The sequence below is a fragment of the Eschscholzia californica genome, unplaced genomic scaffold (genome assembly GCF_041429995.1).
Source record: "Eschscholzia californica isolate CP2 unplaced genomic scaffold, dmEscCali1.0.p SCAF_2, whole genome shotgun sequence".
NCBI lineage: Eukaryota > Viridiplantae > Streptophyta > Magnoliopsida > Ranunculales > Papaveraceae > Eschscholzia > Eschscholzia californica.
In genome coordinates, this window is record NW_028238309.1 from 33,479,278 (window position 1) to 33,495,710 (window position 16,433).

At 36.7% G+C, this 16,433-nt stretch overlaps 1 protein-coding gene across 1 annotated transcript; it reads right to left on the reverse strand.

The window, feature by feature from the left end:
• Positions 1-1,716: 1,716 nt before the first annotated feature.
• Positions 1,717-10,696, reverse strand: LOC147557472 (3-isopropylmalate dehydrogenase 2, chloroplastic-like). The gene is made up of 11 exons (XM_086658321.1): positions 10,239-10,696; positions 9,989-10,118; positions 9,786-9,897; positions 9,024-9,099; positions 8,835-8,923; positions 7,700-7,786; positions 4,689-4,805; positions 3,840-3,947; positions 3,636-3,689; positions 3,376-3,528; positions 1,717-2,110 (listed from the first exon to the last, which is right to left on the reverse strand). The coding sequence occupies exons 1-11, from the start codon at positions 10,447-10,449 to the stop codon at positions 2,030-2,032; spliced, it is 1,218 nt and encodes a 405-aa protein (XP_086514447.1). The 5' UTR covers positions 10,450-10,696; the 3' UTR covers positions 1,717-2,029.
• Between the last annotated feature and the right edge of the window lie 5,737 nt (positions 10,697-16,433).

Sequence of the window (16,433 nt, forward strand, 5' to 3'; positions counted from 1 at the left end):
TTTTCCATGATTTTCACTATTAAAATAGGCCAGCGCTTTGGGGAAAGCTAAATAGTTTCCGGGGTGTGAAGACTTGGTCAAAAATTGGTCAAATTTGTTTGACAATTTTATTTATGGGGAAAGCAAAATAGCTTCTCCACCTCACCTCTCTCTCTCTCCACCTCACTTCTCTCTCTCCACCTCATCGTCTTCTTCGTCGAAGGTCGCCGGCCGGAAAATTTTTCGGCCGGCGACCTTCAAACATTTTTTTTTATCTCTCCCTCTAAAAAAATAATTTAAAAAAAAAATCTCTCCTCTCTCTCTCTAGATCTGGTGAACCAGATCTATTCACCAGATCTGGTTCACCAGATCTAGGTCTGTTCGCAGACCTCATGAAGGTCTGCGAACAGACCTCTAATGGCCTGTTCGCAGACCTCCATAAGGTCTGTTCGCAGACCTTATGAAAGTCTGCGAACAGACCTTTAATGGCCTGTTCGCAGACCTTCATGAGGTCTGCGAACAGGCCATTAAAGGTCTGTTCGCAGACCAGATCTGGTTCACCAGATCTAGAGAGAGAGAGGAGAGAGATGTTTAAAAAAAAAAAAAATTTACAGAGAGAGATTAGAAAAAAAAAAAAACCTTTTTTTTTTTTTTTTACGTTGAAGTTACATATTCCCTTTAAAATTTCACACCCGGAAACTATTTAGCTTTCCCCAAAGCGCTGGCCTTAAAATATCAATATAAAACTTCAATAATTTGAATGTAATCTTAGATAAAGACAATTGTTTGATTTTGGAATGTTCCGTCGACAAGGAGTGTGGTTTTTTTTTATGAAAAAATTGACCAAGTTAGCCGGAATGCGGGTGTAGCAGGTAAAAATGGTAGGTGTATATGAAATTCCCCTTAGTATATCACTGATTCGTCTTTGACCCCTCTATTCTCTAAGAACGACTGGTGATCACTAGAATGGGATGTCTTTTTCTGGAAAAGGATTCAATTCGTTAACATTTGTCAAGACAGCTAAAGAGATCCATTCAGACGGTGACAAAACTAAAAAGATTACACAATTTCAATATTTGATATTTCCACCCACTTTCGAGATTTGCTTTTTAAATTTTGAGATCTGAAATCATGACAATAGTATCGCAGACACATATAACATTTATGGGAGGCGCCTCTAAACTTCCCTAGATGTTTCAAATAAGATACAAACTATAAAACAAAGGAAATTTTAAATGCACTCACCATTCTTGTTACATAGACACACATCTAAGGTAATGTTTGCTGAAGTCAAAGGAGATGTGAGTGTAGCAGGTAGAAATGGTAAGTGTATATAATATTTCTCAGAAACAAAGATTACAACTAAGAAACTCGCGCCACTTTAGATTCATCAATTTTGATATAGCCAATTAAGATTCAAAGAACAAACACAACCTTAGTGCACTGTTGTGCCGATATATCTCTTGCCTCAAAAAGCGGATATATCTCTTGCCTCTAAAAAACATAAATCGAGCATAAGATTGATCCAATTATGCTCTTCTGTAAGAGTCGATCCTTATACTGCACAAGAAAAATTCTAGAAGTCAGGCCTGTAAGTGTTTACAACCACGAGGAGCTAACATTGGTTTGTGATTCTAGTATGATAATTCATCCGGATTTGAAATGATCTAAGAATCTAACAGACACAGCAGACACATAGATTATAAATAACTCTTCGCCAATGAGGAGCATTCTACGAAGTCCCAAAAAAATCTCCTTGAACAGTTCTTATCGAGTAATATCAACTACAAATGGTCAATTTATGTCAATTATCACATTCCATAATTATGAATGTAACTTCGAAGCTAATAACCTTAATAGTTACCATGCAGTTCCCAATTGGCTATCCATGATCCTGTTGGGCTGACTCTTTTGTACAAAGATATTCTAATATCAAAACAGAAGGACAAAAGAAACCAACTACAACATCGCAATTAGGGCGACAAAAATTCTTAAGTTTTAGTAGTGAAGAGTAGTACTTGAAGTGCTCTCAATGCTAAACACGAAGATCTCAACTGGTAACAGATGCGGGTTGCTGAGAATCGATACACTTCAATACTTCTTCACCCATCTGTTTGCAACCTATCAATTTCTGAAAAGAGAAAATGAAATCCTTCAGTCATAGTCCATAAATTGAAGTAACATCTTCCACAAGAACTACCGTACAATTGCTAAAATTCTGAACAGAAAGAAATTTTCACATCCAGCTGCCTGAGGTTTTTTATTACTTCTTTTATTTTATTTTTTTTTTACTTTGAACAAATGTATCATAAAAAGAAACTGTACAGGAGTATACTATCCCAAAATGGATGATTCAAATATAAAGCAATGCTTCACATTAAGACCTTTTTTCCTTAAAGCAGTTCAAACCTTTCTGATTATTCATAACTGGCAAATCATAATAAATTATATATCCAATATATACCCCAAGTTGGCTACATTTTTAGTGCAGGAATATCAAGATAGACATGTTCAATCAGTTCTCTTCTTGTTTTCTTGAACCAATTTTTGGCTCTATAAACACATCTTTTAAAGCAACTACATAAGGTTCACACTTGTGAATAATCTTATAACTCCTCAATTACAGCCAATTAACAATGAAAATGAATATTACTCAACCAGAATATTCGAGGAACAGAGATAAAACTCACAACTTCCAAACAAGAGCAAACACAATGAATTTGAACAAAGGAACACGATTTATATAAGGGAAAACCTGCCTTCTCCATGACTAACTACATTTACTTCGCCACAGAAGAACTACTTTATAATCAGAAATTCTGATGTTACAAAAACCTGAACAAACTAGGAAACCTTCTAATTCTTATCCTAAGCTTGTACACAAGTAAAATAAATGAAGTAAATAAAAAATTGAAAGTAATTAAGGTATATAACCATAGTTATTAGTTGGGCTTCTTTTCTAGACTAGATGGACTTGGGCTTATTGTTTGATGCGAGTACTTGTATTTAATAATCAGACTTGTCGGATACTCGGTCAGTTTTATAGGTATAATGCAAATTTACAATGTGGCATTTTGTATTTATCTTGTGCATGTTTGATAATCAGACTTCGGTCATGTTTGTACCTAACTGCACTAGGTCCATAAAATTGGAATTCATTTCGATGTCCTTTCTGTATAATTCAAGAATGGTTCATCCAATAACTAGCAACAAATGACCTAATAATTATTAAGCAATAAAATGTGTCAATAGATAGACCCATTCTAGGTTTTTCAGGTTGCGTATCTAATACCTCTTACTGGTCCCAGATACCAATACTTGTACCTTTTCATGTTAAATAGGTTTCGGGCAATTTAGAGGATAGGCATGTCAAGAAGAATAAGTCAGTTGATGCACCTTTCCAGATGAGAATATGTCACCCGTTCGAAACCCTTTGTTCAGGGTCTCCAGTACTGCATTTTCGATTCTCTTCGCAGCATTTTCCTCTTGTAGTCCATACCTCAAAAGCATGGCTACACTGAGAACTGTTGCTAATGGATTTGCCTTGTCCTGTGGAATAAAGCAATAAGACTAAATAAGCTGAACTTTTTCACAGCATAATGCTTTCAACCAATTGAGGGTCAGAGAAAAAGTAAATGTGGTACTTAAACCCTTACCTGTCCAGCAATATCAGGAGCAGAACCATGGATAGGTTCAAAAAGGCCAGGTCCCTACAAAAGATAATATGTTATAGTTATCCTCGAAATAATATGAAAGCATTTATTTTCTGAAAAAATACTGAATAAGAAAGAGTTCGACAATTTTTTTCCAGTTCTAAGTACCGAAGGATAACTTTAGCAGGTCTATGATTTGCCAATTACCGTTGCCCCAAGAGAAGCCGATGGAAGCATTCCGATACTTCCCGTCAGCATTGAAGCCTCATCAGACAGAATATCACCAAAGATGTTGTTTGTCACAATAGTATCAAACTGTGTCATGCAAAATGTACATAAATTATTCTCAGAATTGATAAGAAAGATGGCCTCAAACAAAGTAAGATGGAAAAACATGAGTCGAGAGTGGGGATGGGGTTGCGTTTGATAGCTTTCATTTCCATGGAGGTCATTACCTTAAAAGTGTGATGAGAAACATTAACTTCAAAACGTAAAAATTAGTGTGGTTCTGATACATTTCCACGGAACATGCTTCTTCACTGTCACTTCGGAATCGTTTCAATGCAGTGGAACATCTTCCTTTTCTAACAAACTAATGCAAGCAAATTTCGGGAAGCTTCAATGAAGGTTTACACTTGTCGAACTACGATTTACACTTGTCGAACTAAGTTTTACTTCATTTAGAAGTATTGCGTCAACATGTAGTTTCTTCACTAAACTAATTGTATTCATAAACTTAGAACAAACAATATTAAAATACATAAAAGTAAATAAAGGACTACAACTAGTTTTCCTTCAGGAGCTTCCTGCCGGGCATATGAGGCCATCTCGAGTAACTCGAGTTGATGGGGGTTGCTTTGAACATGAGTTTGTTTTCATCAGAAACACAATCTAAGATTCATTATGGTGATTAACTCAATCTCAATTTCATCAGAAACACTATCTAAGATTCATTATGGTGATTAACTCAATCTCAAATTCTCAATGGGAACTTCGTAACCAAAATAATTGGGAAAGAGAAAGTTATGAGACTCTTAAAGTAAGAAGATGCAATACCTGCTTCGGATCACGGATAAGTTGCATGGCTGCATTATCAACGTACATGTGGGTAAGCTCAACATCAGGATATTCAGAGGAAATCATTGTCACTCTCTTCCTCCATAGCATTGACGCCTGCCGAAATCAATGAAATGAGTTACATAATTAATATTTCCCGGGCTACGATCCAATACTAAACAATTCTCAATCACAGACACTCCTTCGATGACTTTAGATCTCAAGAAAGCTATGGCTAACAACATAATATTAATAGACATCTAGTTGGAAGTTTACCAACATCAAGTTATGCTTACGTCCAGAGCAAGAAACCCCTAAGTTGCTTTCAAATAAACATGAATATTTAACTAAAAAACAAAAGTAACTTCGTTAACCGAATTTCGATCCAAGCACCATAAATGCTAATCTTACTATCTCCCGGCAATTGACTACATAAAATGTAACATCTGGGCCCATCCTTGATGGATCATGGACCTAGTGACAACGAGACCAAAAGGTGAATGTAACTGTTGCTCTAGACTGGGCTTCTCCAAATTAGACAGTGGATACCATCATTGGCGCTTCCAATTAAACAGAGGAAATCATCACAGCAGGAAGGACAGAAATAAGGCCACACCTTTTGGTGCCCCATTAAGATCAAACATTTTTAATGAAGAGATTATTTCCCTTCAACTTCATATTTTCTGAACAAAAGTCTAAAAGATGGAGAAACAAAACCAACAATGTGGCAGATACAGGAACCAGGTCCTTTCACTCAAGCTCCCAACCCCAGTCGTTCTCAAGTTCCAATGCATTAAACGTCTCAAACCTAATGCTCAGAAGCACCTCAAGCACACAGAACAAACACACAACCATGCATCATTATGCATGCGTGTATCAACCAGGAACGAAACTTCGGTTTCGGTGAGTCCAAAAGTGGAAATGTTTCGTGGAAACGTTTCGTTCTGGGTGGAAATTTTACAAATTTGCGGAAATGTTAGATATATGATGCAATTGTGCATAACAAGTCTCTAACCATAATTAAGCATAAAAAGTTTCTCTAACCATAACTAAGCATAAAAAGATGTAATCTGCAATAAATTCTGTTAGTTAGAGGGCTAATCTGCAATACATTGTCAATTGGGGGGCTAATATGCACAAAATTCTGTTAATCAGATGGCCAATCTGCAAGGAATTGTCGATTAGAGGGCTGATCTGCAAAATATTATGTTAATTAGAGGATCAATCTGCAAAAATTGTCAATTAGAGGGCTAATCTGCAAAATATTCTTTTAATTAGAGGATTAATCTAAAAAAATTGTCAATTAGAGGGCTAATCTGCAACATATTCTGATAATTAGAGGGTTGATGAGCAACAAATTCTGTTAATATAGGCTAACTGTTAATTAGAAAGCTAATCTGCAATAAAACATTAACTAGAGGGCTAATCTGCAACAAAATTTGTTACTTCAAAGGTTAAAATTAAACGACACAATAAAATTAGGGGGTTAAAGAATAAACCAAACATCCATCTTGATATACCTGTTTAACAACAAAATAAAGTCTCCCCTTGTAACCCTAATATCCCAAATTCCCAGTCGTCTTCTTCTCTATGAAGAAAATTCGACCGAGCCTCCTTCCTCCCTCTCTAGATTTTCCTTCACACTAAGTAGATCGTTCATCCATGAAAAAGAGGGAGGAAGAAGGCTCGGTTGAACTTTCTTCACAGAGAAGAAGACGACTGGGAATTTGGGATATTAGGGTTGTAAGGGGAGATTTTATTTTGTTGTTAAACAGGTATGTCAAGATGGATGTTTGGTTTATTTTTAACCCCCTGATTTTGTTGTGTAGTTTAATTTTAATCGCTGAACTAACATACTTTTATGCAGCTTAGCCCTTTTATAGACAGTTTATAGCAGATTAACCTTATAATTGCAGATTAGCCCTCTAACTAACCGAATCTATTGCAGATTAGCCCTCTAACTAATCGAATCTATTGCAGATTAGCCCTATAATTGACAATTTATTGCAGATAGTTCATCTGCATCATTTGGATATAACTACCCGAGTCATATTTCTTGGAGCAATAGTGATGATGAACGACCATCAATGTTTATGCCTTAACAACCAAGTCTTCTTGTATACCATCGATATCCCCTAACAGGACCACTACGTGATATTTGTCAAGAGCAATACATGATATACATTGAACAATATCAGAATTGGTTTCGAAATCGAATGTCATGGGCAGAATATTGCAACGCTATTGGAAATAAATCTCATGTACGTCCAAACCAAGACGGTGATGACTGGGGTAGGAGATCATTTTGGTATTAATGTCTTATTTAACAAAATGGAAGTAATGTACAATTCTATCTTAATAAACTATTGTTCAAATGAAGATTAAATCTTTTTATGCTGGTTAAAGAGACTTGTTATGCACAATTGCGTCATATTTCTAACATTTCGGCAAAATTGTAAAATTTCCGCACTGACCGAAACGTTTCCACTTTAGGACCCACCGAAATTTCCACCCAAAGCGAAGTTTTATTCCTTGCTTTATATAGGCAAATAGAAATCCCAATCCTAATTCCACTAGGAAAGTACATAACTACTAAATAAGGAGTTCAAAAATATCAAAACAAAGAAAATTGCAAAAGCCAAACCCTTACCTTAATTAAATAGAATACGTAAAAGACTAAAAGACCCCTCAGGGTTTGTTGGTTGAACTAGGGTTGACACTTGACAGTTCAATGGATGTTGACCAATCGGGTTTCCCGATTGGGCTACATCAATACAGAAACATAAAGTGGTTAGGAAATTATAAAACCTAGAAGTGCTGCTGAGGATTTAAATGGCTTTGCTATTCAGAGGAGGAAGCTACACCTAGAAGGTTCCTCCCATAAAAATAACATGATTAGCAGGTTAGTTCTTAATACTTATTATCCAATTCAGATTTAAGCAAATAACATATAATAAATAAAGTTTTTCAACTCTTTCAAATCGAGAACAGCTCCAGTAACACAAACGTACCTCTAATACGTTTGCTTTGTCAACAGAACATAGCTTGCATCGCCGCTTTCGAGCAGTCTCAAATCCAATGCGAGCAATACGATCAATCTGGATTGCATGCCTCACATGAATTAGTTTTTTCGTGCAAAGATCTGAACTGGGGAATCCAAATAGTAAATAAAGATGCACAAGGTATGTGTTGATTGTTGAATAAAAAGTAAGAAAGTAATAAACTGTAAGCATGCATACATGGAAGTTTTGTGGCTGTAGAGAAGCATCAATTTGACATGGATGTCTAGAAGCGTGTGACAATAGGACAACAAACCTTGTAAGTACTCAGTTACTCTGGTAAAGAAACTAAGTTACATGAGTATATTGATGGTTTAACATTGAACAAGGAGCGAATTTGTGGCTATAGACCAATTATTTGACACATTTCTCTAAAGAAAGCAATCGAGAAATTAATTGAGCTCCTGAAACTCTTTTCACTCAATATTCACCCTGAAGAGAAACAGCAGAAAAATCGGGTTTCGGCTTCTTCACTGTTCAGGAAGAAACTCATGCGAGGAGTGCAGAAAAAATCAAAGGGATGGATAAAGATTAGCAAGGGGAGAATAAATAACAGAAAAGGGAGAATAAAGAACAGAAAAGGGTATAAGGGCAGAAGTCCTCCATGCCGACACACAAAAGCCCGTACAACGTCACATAGTAATGATCACAGGCTCTATGCTAAAATGAAAACAGATGGAATCAAGAATTAAGCCATCCCTCCCGCCTAAACCAAGCATAAGCTTTCACCAAATCAGGTAAATAATGCTATTTAAAGTGCTCACTTTGTTCTTGAATGTTGCTTAGTTTCTAGAGATCCAAATACCCCAAAACATTGCATGTGGAGTCCTCCATAGGCGCAAACCTCTTCTAGGCAGCTTCAGGCAAACCAAAAGTCTCATGGCTCATTTGACTAAAGCATGCCCTCAGTTAACTACTGAATAAGGGATAGTTCAAGCTCAGCTTGTGCTACCATCAGCCTGAGACGAATTGCTACAACTATATTCCAACTAGAAGTATGGTAACTAAATAACTAATTGTCTTTTTTATCTTACATTTAATCAATTTTTAGGTATTTAGGTTGTGTGGAAGCAAAAGTTTTAACTACCTCGTAGCTGGCATACACCTCAGTGTTAAAACCAATTTCCTCACCCTTCTCGTTTTTGCTGAAGCCTCTAGGCTTTCCAAAATATATACCTGTTGCAAAAGAAGAAACAGCGACCAAGTATTAACAGACAGTACGGAATGGATCCTTGTTGCGCCATAATTGTATTTTTGCAACAGTATACAACTTAACCTCCAGTAAGCTCCCTTACAACCATGAGGTCAACCCCTTCAGCCACCTCTTTCTTCAACGTTGAAGAGTCAATTAGCTGGTATTTGGGTACAAGAAATAATTACAAATTAGTGTCTTACGATGTTGTAAATAATATCAGCACTAGGAGAATTTCAACTAGTTTAAGAGCATTCGTTTCAATTGATGTGGCTTTTCTTATGAGTTACTTCAGCAGACTGACAAAACTGAAAAATAAATAAAGGAATTGAACTTTTGCCACATGGAAGAGTACTAGTGGCATTGAACCTGCCACACTGGTATGCCCGGAGATGAAACTTGGAAACCTTTTTGAACCGACCTACTAGGCTTAGCTGTGGAGTGTGGAGAACACCACGGGATGACAAAGACGTACACACACACATATGTACTCGCTTCACCCATTTAAACAGTTCTACGTTCCAACCGCAAATGCATATAGGCCAGGAGTAATACAAGCTATATCAGACATTTCTCCATAATGGCAAGGAGCGGTACATGATATATCGAGGATAGAACAATTGATATATCGAGGATAGATCAATTGATATATCGAGGATGAATCAATTGGTGTATCAGGGAGAGATCAACAATATATCAGTATACCAAGTTAGGAACAACACAAGTACCCACTTTACAGTATAATAATCTCCAAATGAACTTACCAAAACTATGCAATTCGATAAGCCAAAAGGTCGAGAAACAGTAAATGAAACGAATATGAATATCAAATGAATAATAAATTACTTGTGGCAAAACAGTGGCAGGTCTCAAATTTGCAAATACTCCAAGACCAGACCTTAGCTCAAGCAACCCAGTTTCTGGCTTCAAATGTTTTTCATTATTATCCCATTTATACCTAATAAGATTTAAGAACAAAACCCAAGATTTAACAGCTTATCCACACTACAGGTAAAAATCAACCACATCACATAGATAACACATCTTACCCGCCAATGGCTCCAAGAAGAATAGCATCTGATTGTTTTGCAACAGACAGTGTTTCTTCTGGCAATGGAACTCCAGTTAAATCAAGAGCAGCTCCACCAACAGGCACTTCTTGAAACCGAAAATCAATACCTAAAAATATAAAATTGAACTGAAAATCAAACTTCAAAATTTACTAACTAACATATCCACAAACCAAAACCCTGACAAGATGATGAAAGCATAAGCATTTGGGAGAGACAGAGAGTGAACCTTGTTGAGAGCCAGTTAGAGTTAGAACATCTTTGGCAACTGAGACAACCTCAGGACCAATGCCATCACCAGGAAGAAGAGTGATATTGTAGCTTTTGGTATTGGAGGTAGCATAGCACTGGATACTTCCCAATCTTGAAGGAGAAGAAAGAGATTTGGAGGGGAGGGGGACTTTAAATGAGGGCCTCAAATTCAGATGGAGAGACGCCATTTTTGCAGAGATGCGAAGCAAATGGGCGCAGCTAAAACCTAGTAGTAGTAGGTGTATACTATGGAAAATGAAAGAGAAGAAGATTACCCCTTCCTCTCTCTCTCTACTGTTTTAATCGACTAGGGCTATTCGAAGAGAGAGAAACTGGTTTCAATTTTTTTGTTTTGTTGAAAGGGTTTGAACGTGTTTAGGTCGATTTTGTTTGGTGAATGTTGACTAATAACTTTTCATATGGCCTTCTTGCGCTTCCACTGGAGAGATAAGCCGCTCCCTTTTGCCAATGGAACATGTGGAATTCGCTCCGCAAAACGAAGTCACACCCTCGGGTTACTTTGACCACCAACGCCTTCGACAACATATTTTAGACGGAATTTTTTTTTGAATTGTTTAGCGTATGCCTCAAACTCTTGATTGGATAGAAATTGTTTCGGGATATGAATTTTAGATGGAAAATAAAATTCAAGAAAGATTTAAGGTCTAATCTTAAATAAGTAGTTTCAGAGGTGCCCCGTATAAGTGTTATAGGTGCCTCCTTCAAGGCAAATTCAAGAGAGAGTTTGTGAAGGAAGGAGGCGCCTATAACACTTATGGGAGGCCCCTATAAAATTTCCCTAATAAAATCTAAATTGGTTCATTTTGTTTATTTGTCCATTATAACTCCATTTATTTTCTATAAATCCCACTATAACCTTCTATAAATATCTCAGTACATCAAGTTTGGTTTCGGTTTTTCCCTCTTGTATTCGTTCATTTTCTGCATTTGATTTCATGTTTTAGTTTTGATTAAGTTTCTTTCGGTTTTGTTTTTCTCCATCAAAGCGACAATCAACATAGTTGTTTTAAGCAACTCTAATGGTTTTTTGGTTTGTCAATCTTTAAATCTGGTTTTTGAAACTCTATATCTCATTTTTGTAGTTTCAAATACGTTGTTTGGACCTTCAAATATGTTACTCTTATCTTTAGATCTAGGTTGTTTCTGGTTTTTAATAGACTAGGCATAACTCGTGCCTTCGGCACGGATGAGGTCGTTATGAATTGGAGTTTGAGCCGCAATCAAAAAGAAAGAATTTTGAATAAAATAATGATCAATTTGTCTATTGTTAAAAATCAATATTTGTGTTTTGTAATATAAACTATGTATAGAGATAGTCCTTACCGGTTACCAACTTCTATTCAATTACGAGAAGTGTCAAGAAATAACAACCAAAACCCAACTACATCACTAAAAGATATCAACCAATGACCGTAAGTATGATATTTAAGTTTGAATTGACCAATAACTTTCAGAATCAAAGATCAAAAACTAATAAATATTTATAGGTAACAACCATCAAATTCACATAATTTTTCTTTTCATGCTTCTGGTTAATAAAATTATTACAATATAAGCTCAAAGCAGTGAATCATCACTGAACCTTTTTACTCGTCATAATAACACCAAACATTATCTCATGCAGATCATTTATGTTTGTAACTCTTATGAACTCATTTGTGATTCTTAGCAGCTAGCAACGAACATATATTTCAAGAGAGATCCATGATGAAGAATAGATCGAGTTTATTCTATGAAGAAATCAAATATTGAGAAAGGCGAACATCAATAATACATATAGTTAACATTTACATTCGCCTTCCTTAACTTTTTTCCTTTTTTTTTAACTCAAACCGATGAAGAATGAAAGGAGTTTTGCTGAATAAATTGCCTACTAAGACTACTGACATAGAGATTGTAATAATCTCTTACACTGAAGAAAACCCCAAACATAAATTGAAGGTAGTAAAAGAATATATATTGCATTAAAACTAACGTTAACCATCTAAAATTATTTTGCATCATAACCAAAAGCAAAATTAAGCGAGTACCTGGAAATACAAAATCTAGATTGATGGAGGATTTTCATCGAACAAATGGAGCTCACAATACATGATATTTCTAAACATGTGTCAACAAAATGCCTAACATAAAATTTAGTTTGTCAGTTGTATCTCGGAATGACATATCAAGTGACCAAATATAGTATAACATGAATATCATGTGACCCGAAACTGAGAAGCTTATAAACAACCTCTTGTGTCAAATACTATAAATATATTGTCATTATGCAGGAACCCTAAATTGAGAAGTGAAACATCAAGTACAAATATCCACTAATAAGACAGACAAAATTGTAATTAACTCATAAAATATTTTTCGATTCTCTTATTTTCGACTAATTATTGGCTGCACAAAGGATTTGAGTCATTTTACCAAATGAAACTTACTTGTACTTGTGACCACCTTCAACCAAAAATCTATCCCTGCTATCACTTTGTTCCACTCTGACATCGAAGTGTTCCATCAATTTTAAAGTCATCTCGACATAAGGGACACAGGTTGCCAAATGTTGACTATAATAGACAGAGAGTTTCGCCTGAAAATGAAAGCATAAAATATAAACATTGCCAAATGTGGACCACATACTTCTAGTTTGAGAAGTAATGAATTGAACTAAGACTGGTTGGCTCGACATGTGGGTCGATTGCAAACACGGGTTTGTCAATGTGATATTGGACAACCTAGTGGACCAGGGGCTTGGGTTCTAATATGAATTGACGGTTGTAATCCATAGGTGGTTGGCTCGACAGGATGATCGATGCAAACACAAGTTCATTCTTGTGGACCACATACTTCTAGTTTGAGAAGTAGTTTACCAACTAGAGGTTGGCTCGCCTCCTGCTCATATGTAAAGTGCTCGTGTTGCACGGATCCCCTCTTTGGGAGGTATCAATGGTTTATTGAGAGGTTTAAGTCGATGCAAACACGGATGCTAAGTGAAGCTATCTTGTGGACCTCAAAAATTGGTTATGCCCCTCCAAAAGGGAAGTTGTATTGTATGAATCTTTTCAACCGTGTAACAAGTTGACTTCAGTTGTGTTGTATTTCTTGTGCTTGTATAACATTTATGTTCTAGCATTTGCTACACTTGATTGCATATTGTTTGTGATTGTGGTATGTTTGATTTCGAGGACGAAATCCTCTTTTTAGGGTGGAAGATTGTAACACCCCTATTTTCTTGACATACCAAATTGGGTGGAAATAATAAAAGTCTAGATCAGTTTTGTTTAGATGAAATACTAGTGGGTTTAAAAACCCTATTTCTCTTCACTTTTGAGGAAACCCTATAGAAAAGAAAGAGGGTGCAGCCGCTCCTTAGTGAAGGAAGGAGGAATAAAGAAGAAAAGTGATGGAAATAGAGTTCTCTAGTGAGAGAACAAGCCATGGTTGTGGTCTTAAAGTCATCTAAGGCGAAAAGAGGTAGATTTCCTATCTCCTAATATTTTTGTAGGCTCTTTCAATTTATTCCATGATAGGTATAGTATTGTTAATCACATGAAATTGAAGGAGTTGAAGGAGATGTCCTTCGACCAAGGTGACAATGCGAACAATTTGTCGGATAGGACAATTGATGTGGAAGATCATCAAGTCCAATTGATTTAGGGATCATAGAGTTGTAGCTAGAGACCAACTACGATCGTCGAATTACGAAGTAATTCGCGGCTAACTTCGATCGGATCCTACAACGGGTTACACATAAGAGTGACAAATTGATCTAGGATATGACTAGTGGGAGTGAGATATAATCATGGGAGTGTCCCATAAACATATCTCATAGGCCTAAAAAGGAATTAGGCAAAGATAGTACAAAAAGGCCAAAAACAGGGTTTTTGGGCCTAGGCCGATTCGGGCACTTTTAGGGCTCGGATTGGGCTGATTTTTGGAGGGACGTTTCCTTATGTTATGAACATTAAATCTACCAATTTTGGCTGGCTTTGGACGTCATCTCCTTAGGGAATTGAGAAAATACCAATAGTTGCTATTTTCGACTACTTCCCTAAATCTTATTCTAAAGGGTGTTTTAGGAAACCTAAAAGGAGGTGGATTCTTATTAGGGTTCTATATAAACACTCTTAGGGCAGAGAATAAGGTGTGGAATTTCTCTCTAAGCTTTCTTACTCTACCACATCAAGTAGAGAGGAGAAAGTGAGCTAATTCCCATTAACTATCTATCTAGTCAAAGAAGAAGGTGTTCTTCTTTCCAACCACCATTGGTGTGCTAGCTATACAACAAGGTGGGAGATCAAATTGATTGCTCGTGTCACAAGTAGAGGAGCTACACTTGAAGCTCTTGGTATTCTTCAATCAATTCAACTAGTTCGAGAGAAAAGCGATTAAGGTAATCTACTATCTCCATTAGATTAATTACTAGTTTTGCATGTGATCCTGGAGTACTAGTGTAGACATTAGATGTCTTATTTCCGCTATAAACACTAGTATAAGGGTTTAAATTCCTACAGTGGCGTCAGAGCCTCTTGCAATTAACTAGTTTTTGCTAAGAATCGAACTAGTTCACATTGGATATGATTGATAGTTTAATAAATTGAGTTTATAAAAGTATTTTAAAAGTGTTTTTAAAAATTATTTAAACTCACAATTTGATATTATTGAATGGGATTCAATGAATTTCAAATTGAGAATCAAATTGTTAAAAGTATTTTTAAAAGTCTCAATTTGATTGAATTTCAAACTAATCCATGCTTAAATTGATAGTTATGTTTAAAATGATTTTAAACATAAAATTTGATTAATTTTGAATTGGATTCAAAGATTTTTCAAATTGATTTCAAAATTGTTCTTTGAAAAATTTCAAAAACCTAGACTTTGATCCAAAATTGGTTTGATTAAGAGTTGTTTTTAAGTTTTGGAAACTTTTGAAAAACAAAATTTGGAATTTAGAAGTGTTCTAAAAGAAGTGTTTTGAGTTTTAAGAAACTCTCAAAACAAAATTTGGAAAATTTTAAAAGTTTCTACAAGTTTTGTAAAATTTTAGAAGTGTTCTAAAAGATTTCAAAATTTAGAAAGAGTTTTAAATTGGAAGTTAGCAAATAAGATTTGCACAAAAAAAAAAAAAAAAATTTGGAAACTAGGGTTTTGGAAACCCTAGTGTCCGGCCAGGAAGCTTCCTGGCCGGACAGAAGCTGCTGGTCGCGTCCACTGGACGCGTCCAGAGCAGCTGCTGAGACACGTCCAGGAGACGCGTCCAGCAGCTGCAACCAGATTGCCACTGGTCGCGTCAAGGACGCATCCAGAGCAGCTGGGACGCGTCTTGGAGACGCGTCCAGGTCGAGTCTAGGACTCGACCACCAGCTGTAATGGAAGCATCTGGACGCGTCTTGGAGACGCGTCCAGAGTAGCTCGGAAGCGTCTAGGACGCGACCAGAAGCTGCACTGGTAGCTTCCTGGACGCGTCTGAGGCGCGTCCAGAGCTCTCGACCAGACGCGTCTTAGAGACGCGTCTGGGAGGTTCTGGGTGTCTCGGACTAGTCCGAGACACCTAGTGCTGGTCCGGTCCAGCACCAGACACGTCTAGGACGCGTCTGGTACATGGACTAGGGTCCTGGCTCCGGCCAGAACGAGACCAGGCCTTGATAGGCCTCGACCAGGACATGCCGGCCCAATGGGCCGTGCTATGTCCGGACCTTGTCCGAGCCCTTTTGTGGGCTTGGGCCGGGACTTGTCTAGGACTTGTCCCGGGCTTTTTCGAGGCTTTTCGGACCACAAAAAGGGACCATCGTTCGAGTGGGAGTTTTTGCCAAAATTTCTTCCGATTCCAACCAAATAATTCCAAAATCAATCCGGGCCATCCAAAAGGCCAAAACGGATTTCTCTTTAAATTGATTTATGAAATCATTAAGAATCGAACCAATATTTTTCCCGAAATTGACCCGGGCTTTCTCGAGCCCAAAACGGAGTTTTTCTTAAAGTTGATTTTAGAAATCATAAAAGATAAAATCGGAACGCACCATTAGTTGAATTCTTCGAATTTAGACTTAAGGTCCGTAATGTGACATGTGATGTCAACAAAAGTATCTCCCAAGATAATCATGCATATATAATTTTAGCCTTGATATATTATATGATTGCATGTGATGTGAATGCGGGAAAC

Excerpts from the sequence above, each read along its gene's own strand:
- LOC147557472 (XM_086658321.1), bottom strand. The coding sequence starts at position 10,449 with ATGGCGTCTCTCCATCTGAATTTGAGGCCCTCATTTAAAGTCCCCCTC. Across the intron at positions 9,898-9,988 it reads CTTCTTGGAGCCATTGGCGG|GTATAAATGGGATAATAATG; the intron begins GTAAGATGTGTT and ends AAATCTTATTAG. Across the intron at positions 3,529-3,635 it reads CTCCTGATATTGCTGGACAG|GACAAGGCAAATCCATTAGC; the intron begins GTAAGGGTTTAA and ends TTTATTCCACAG.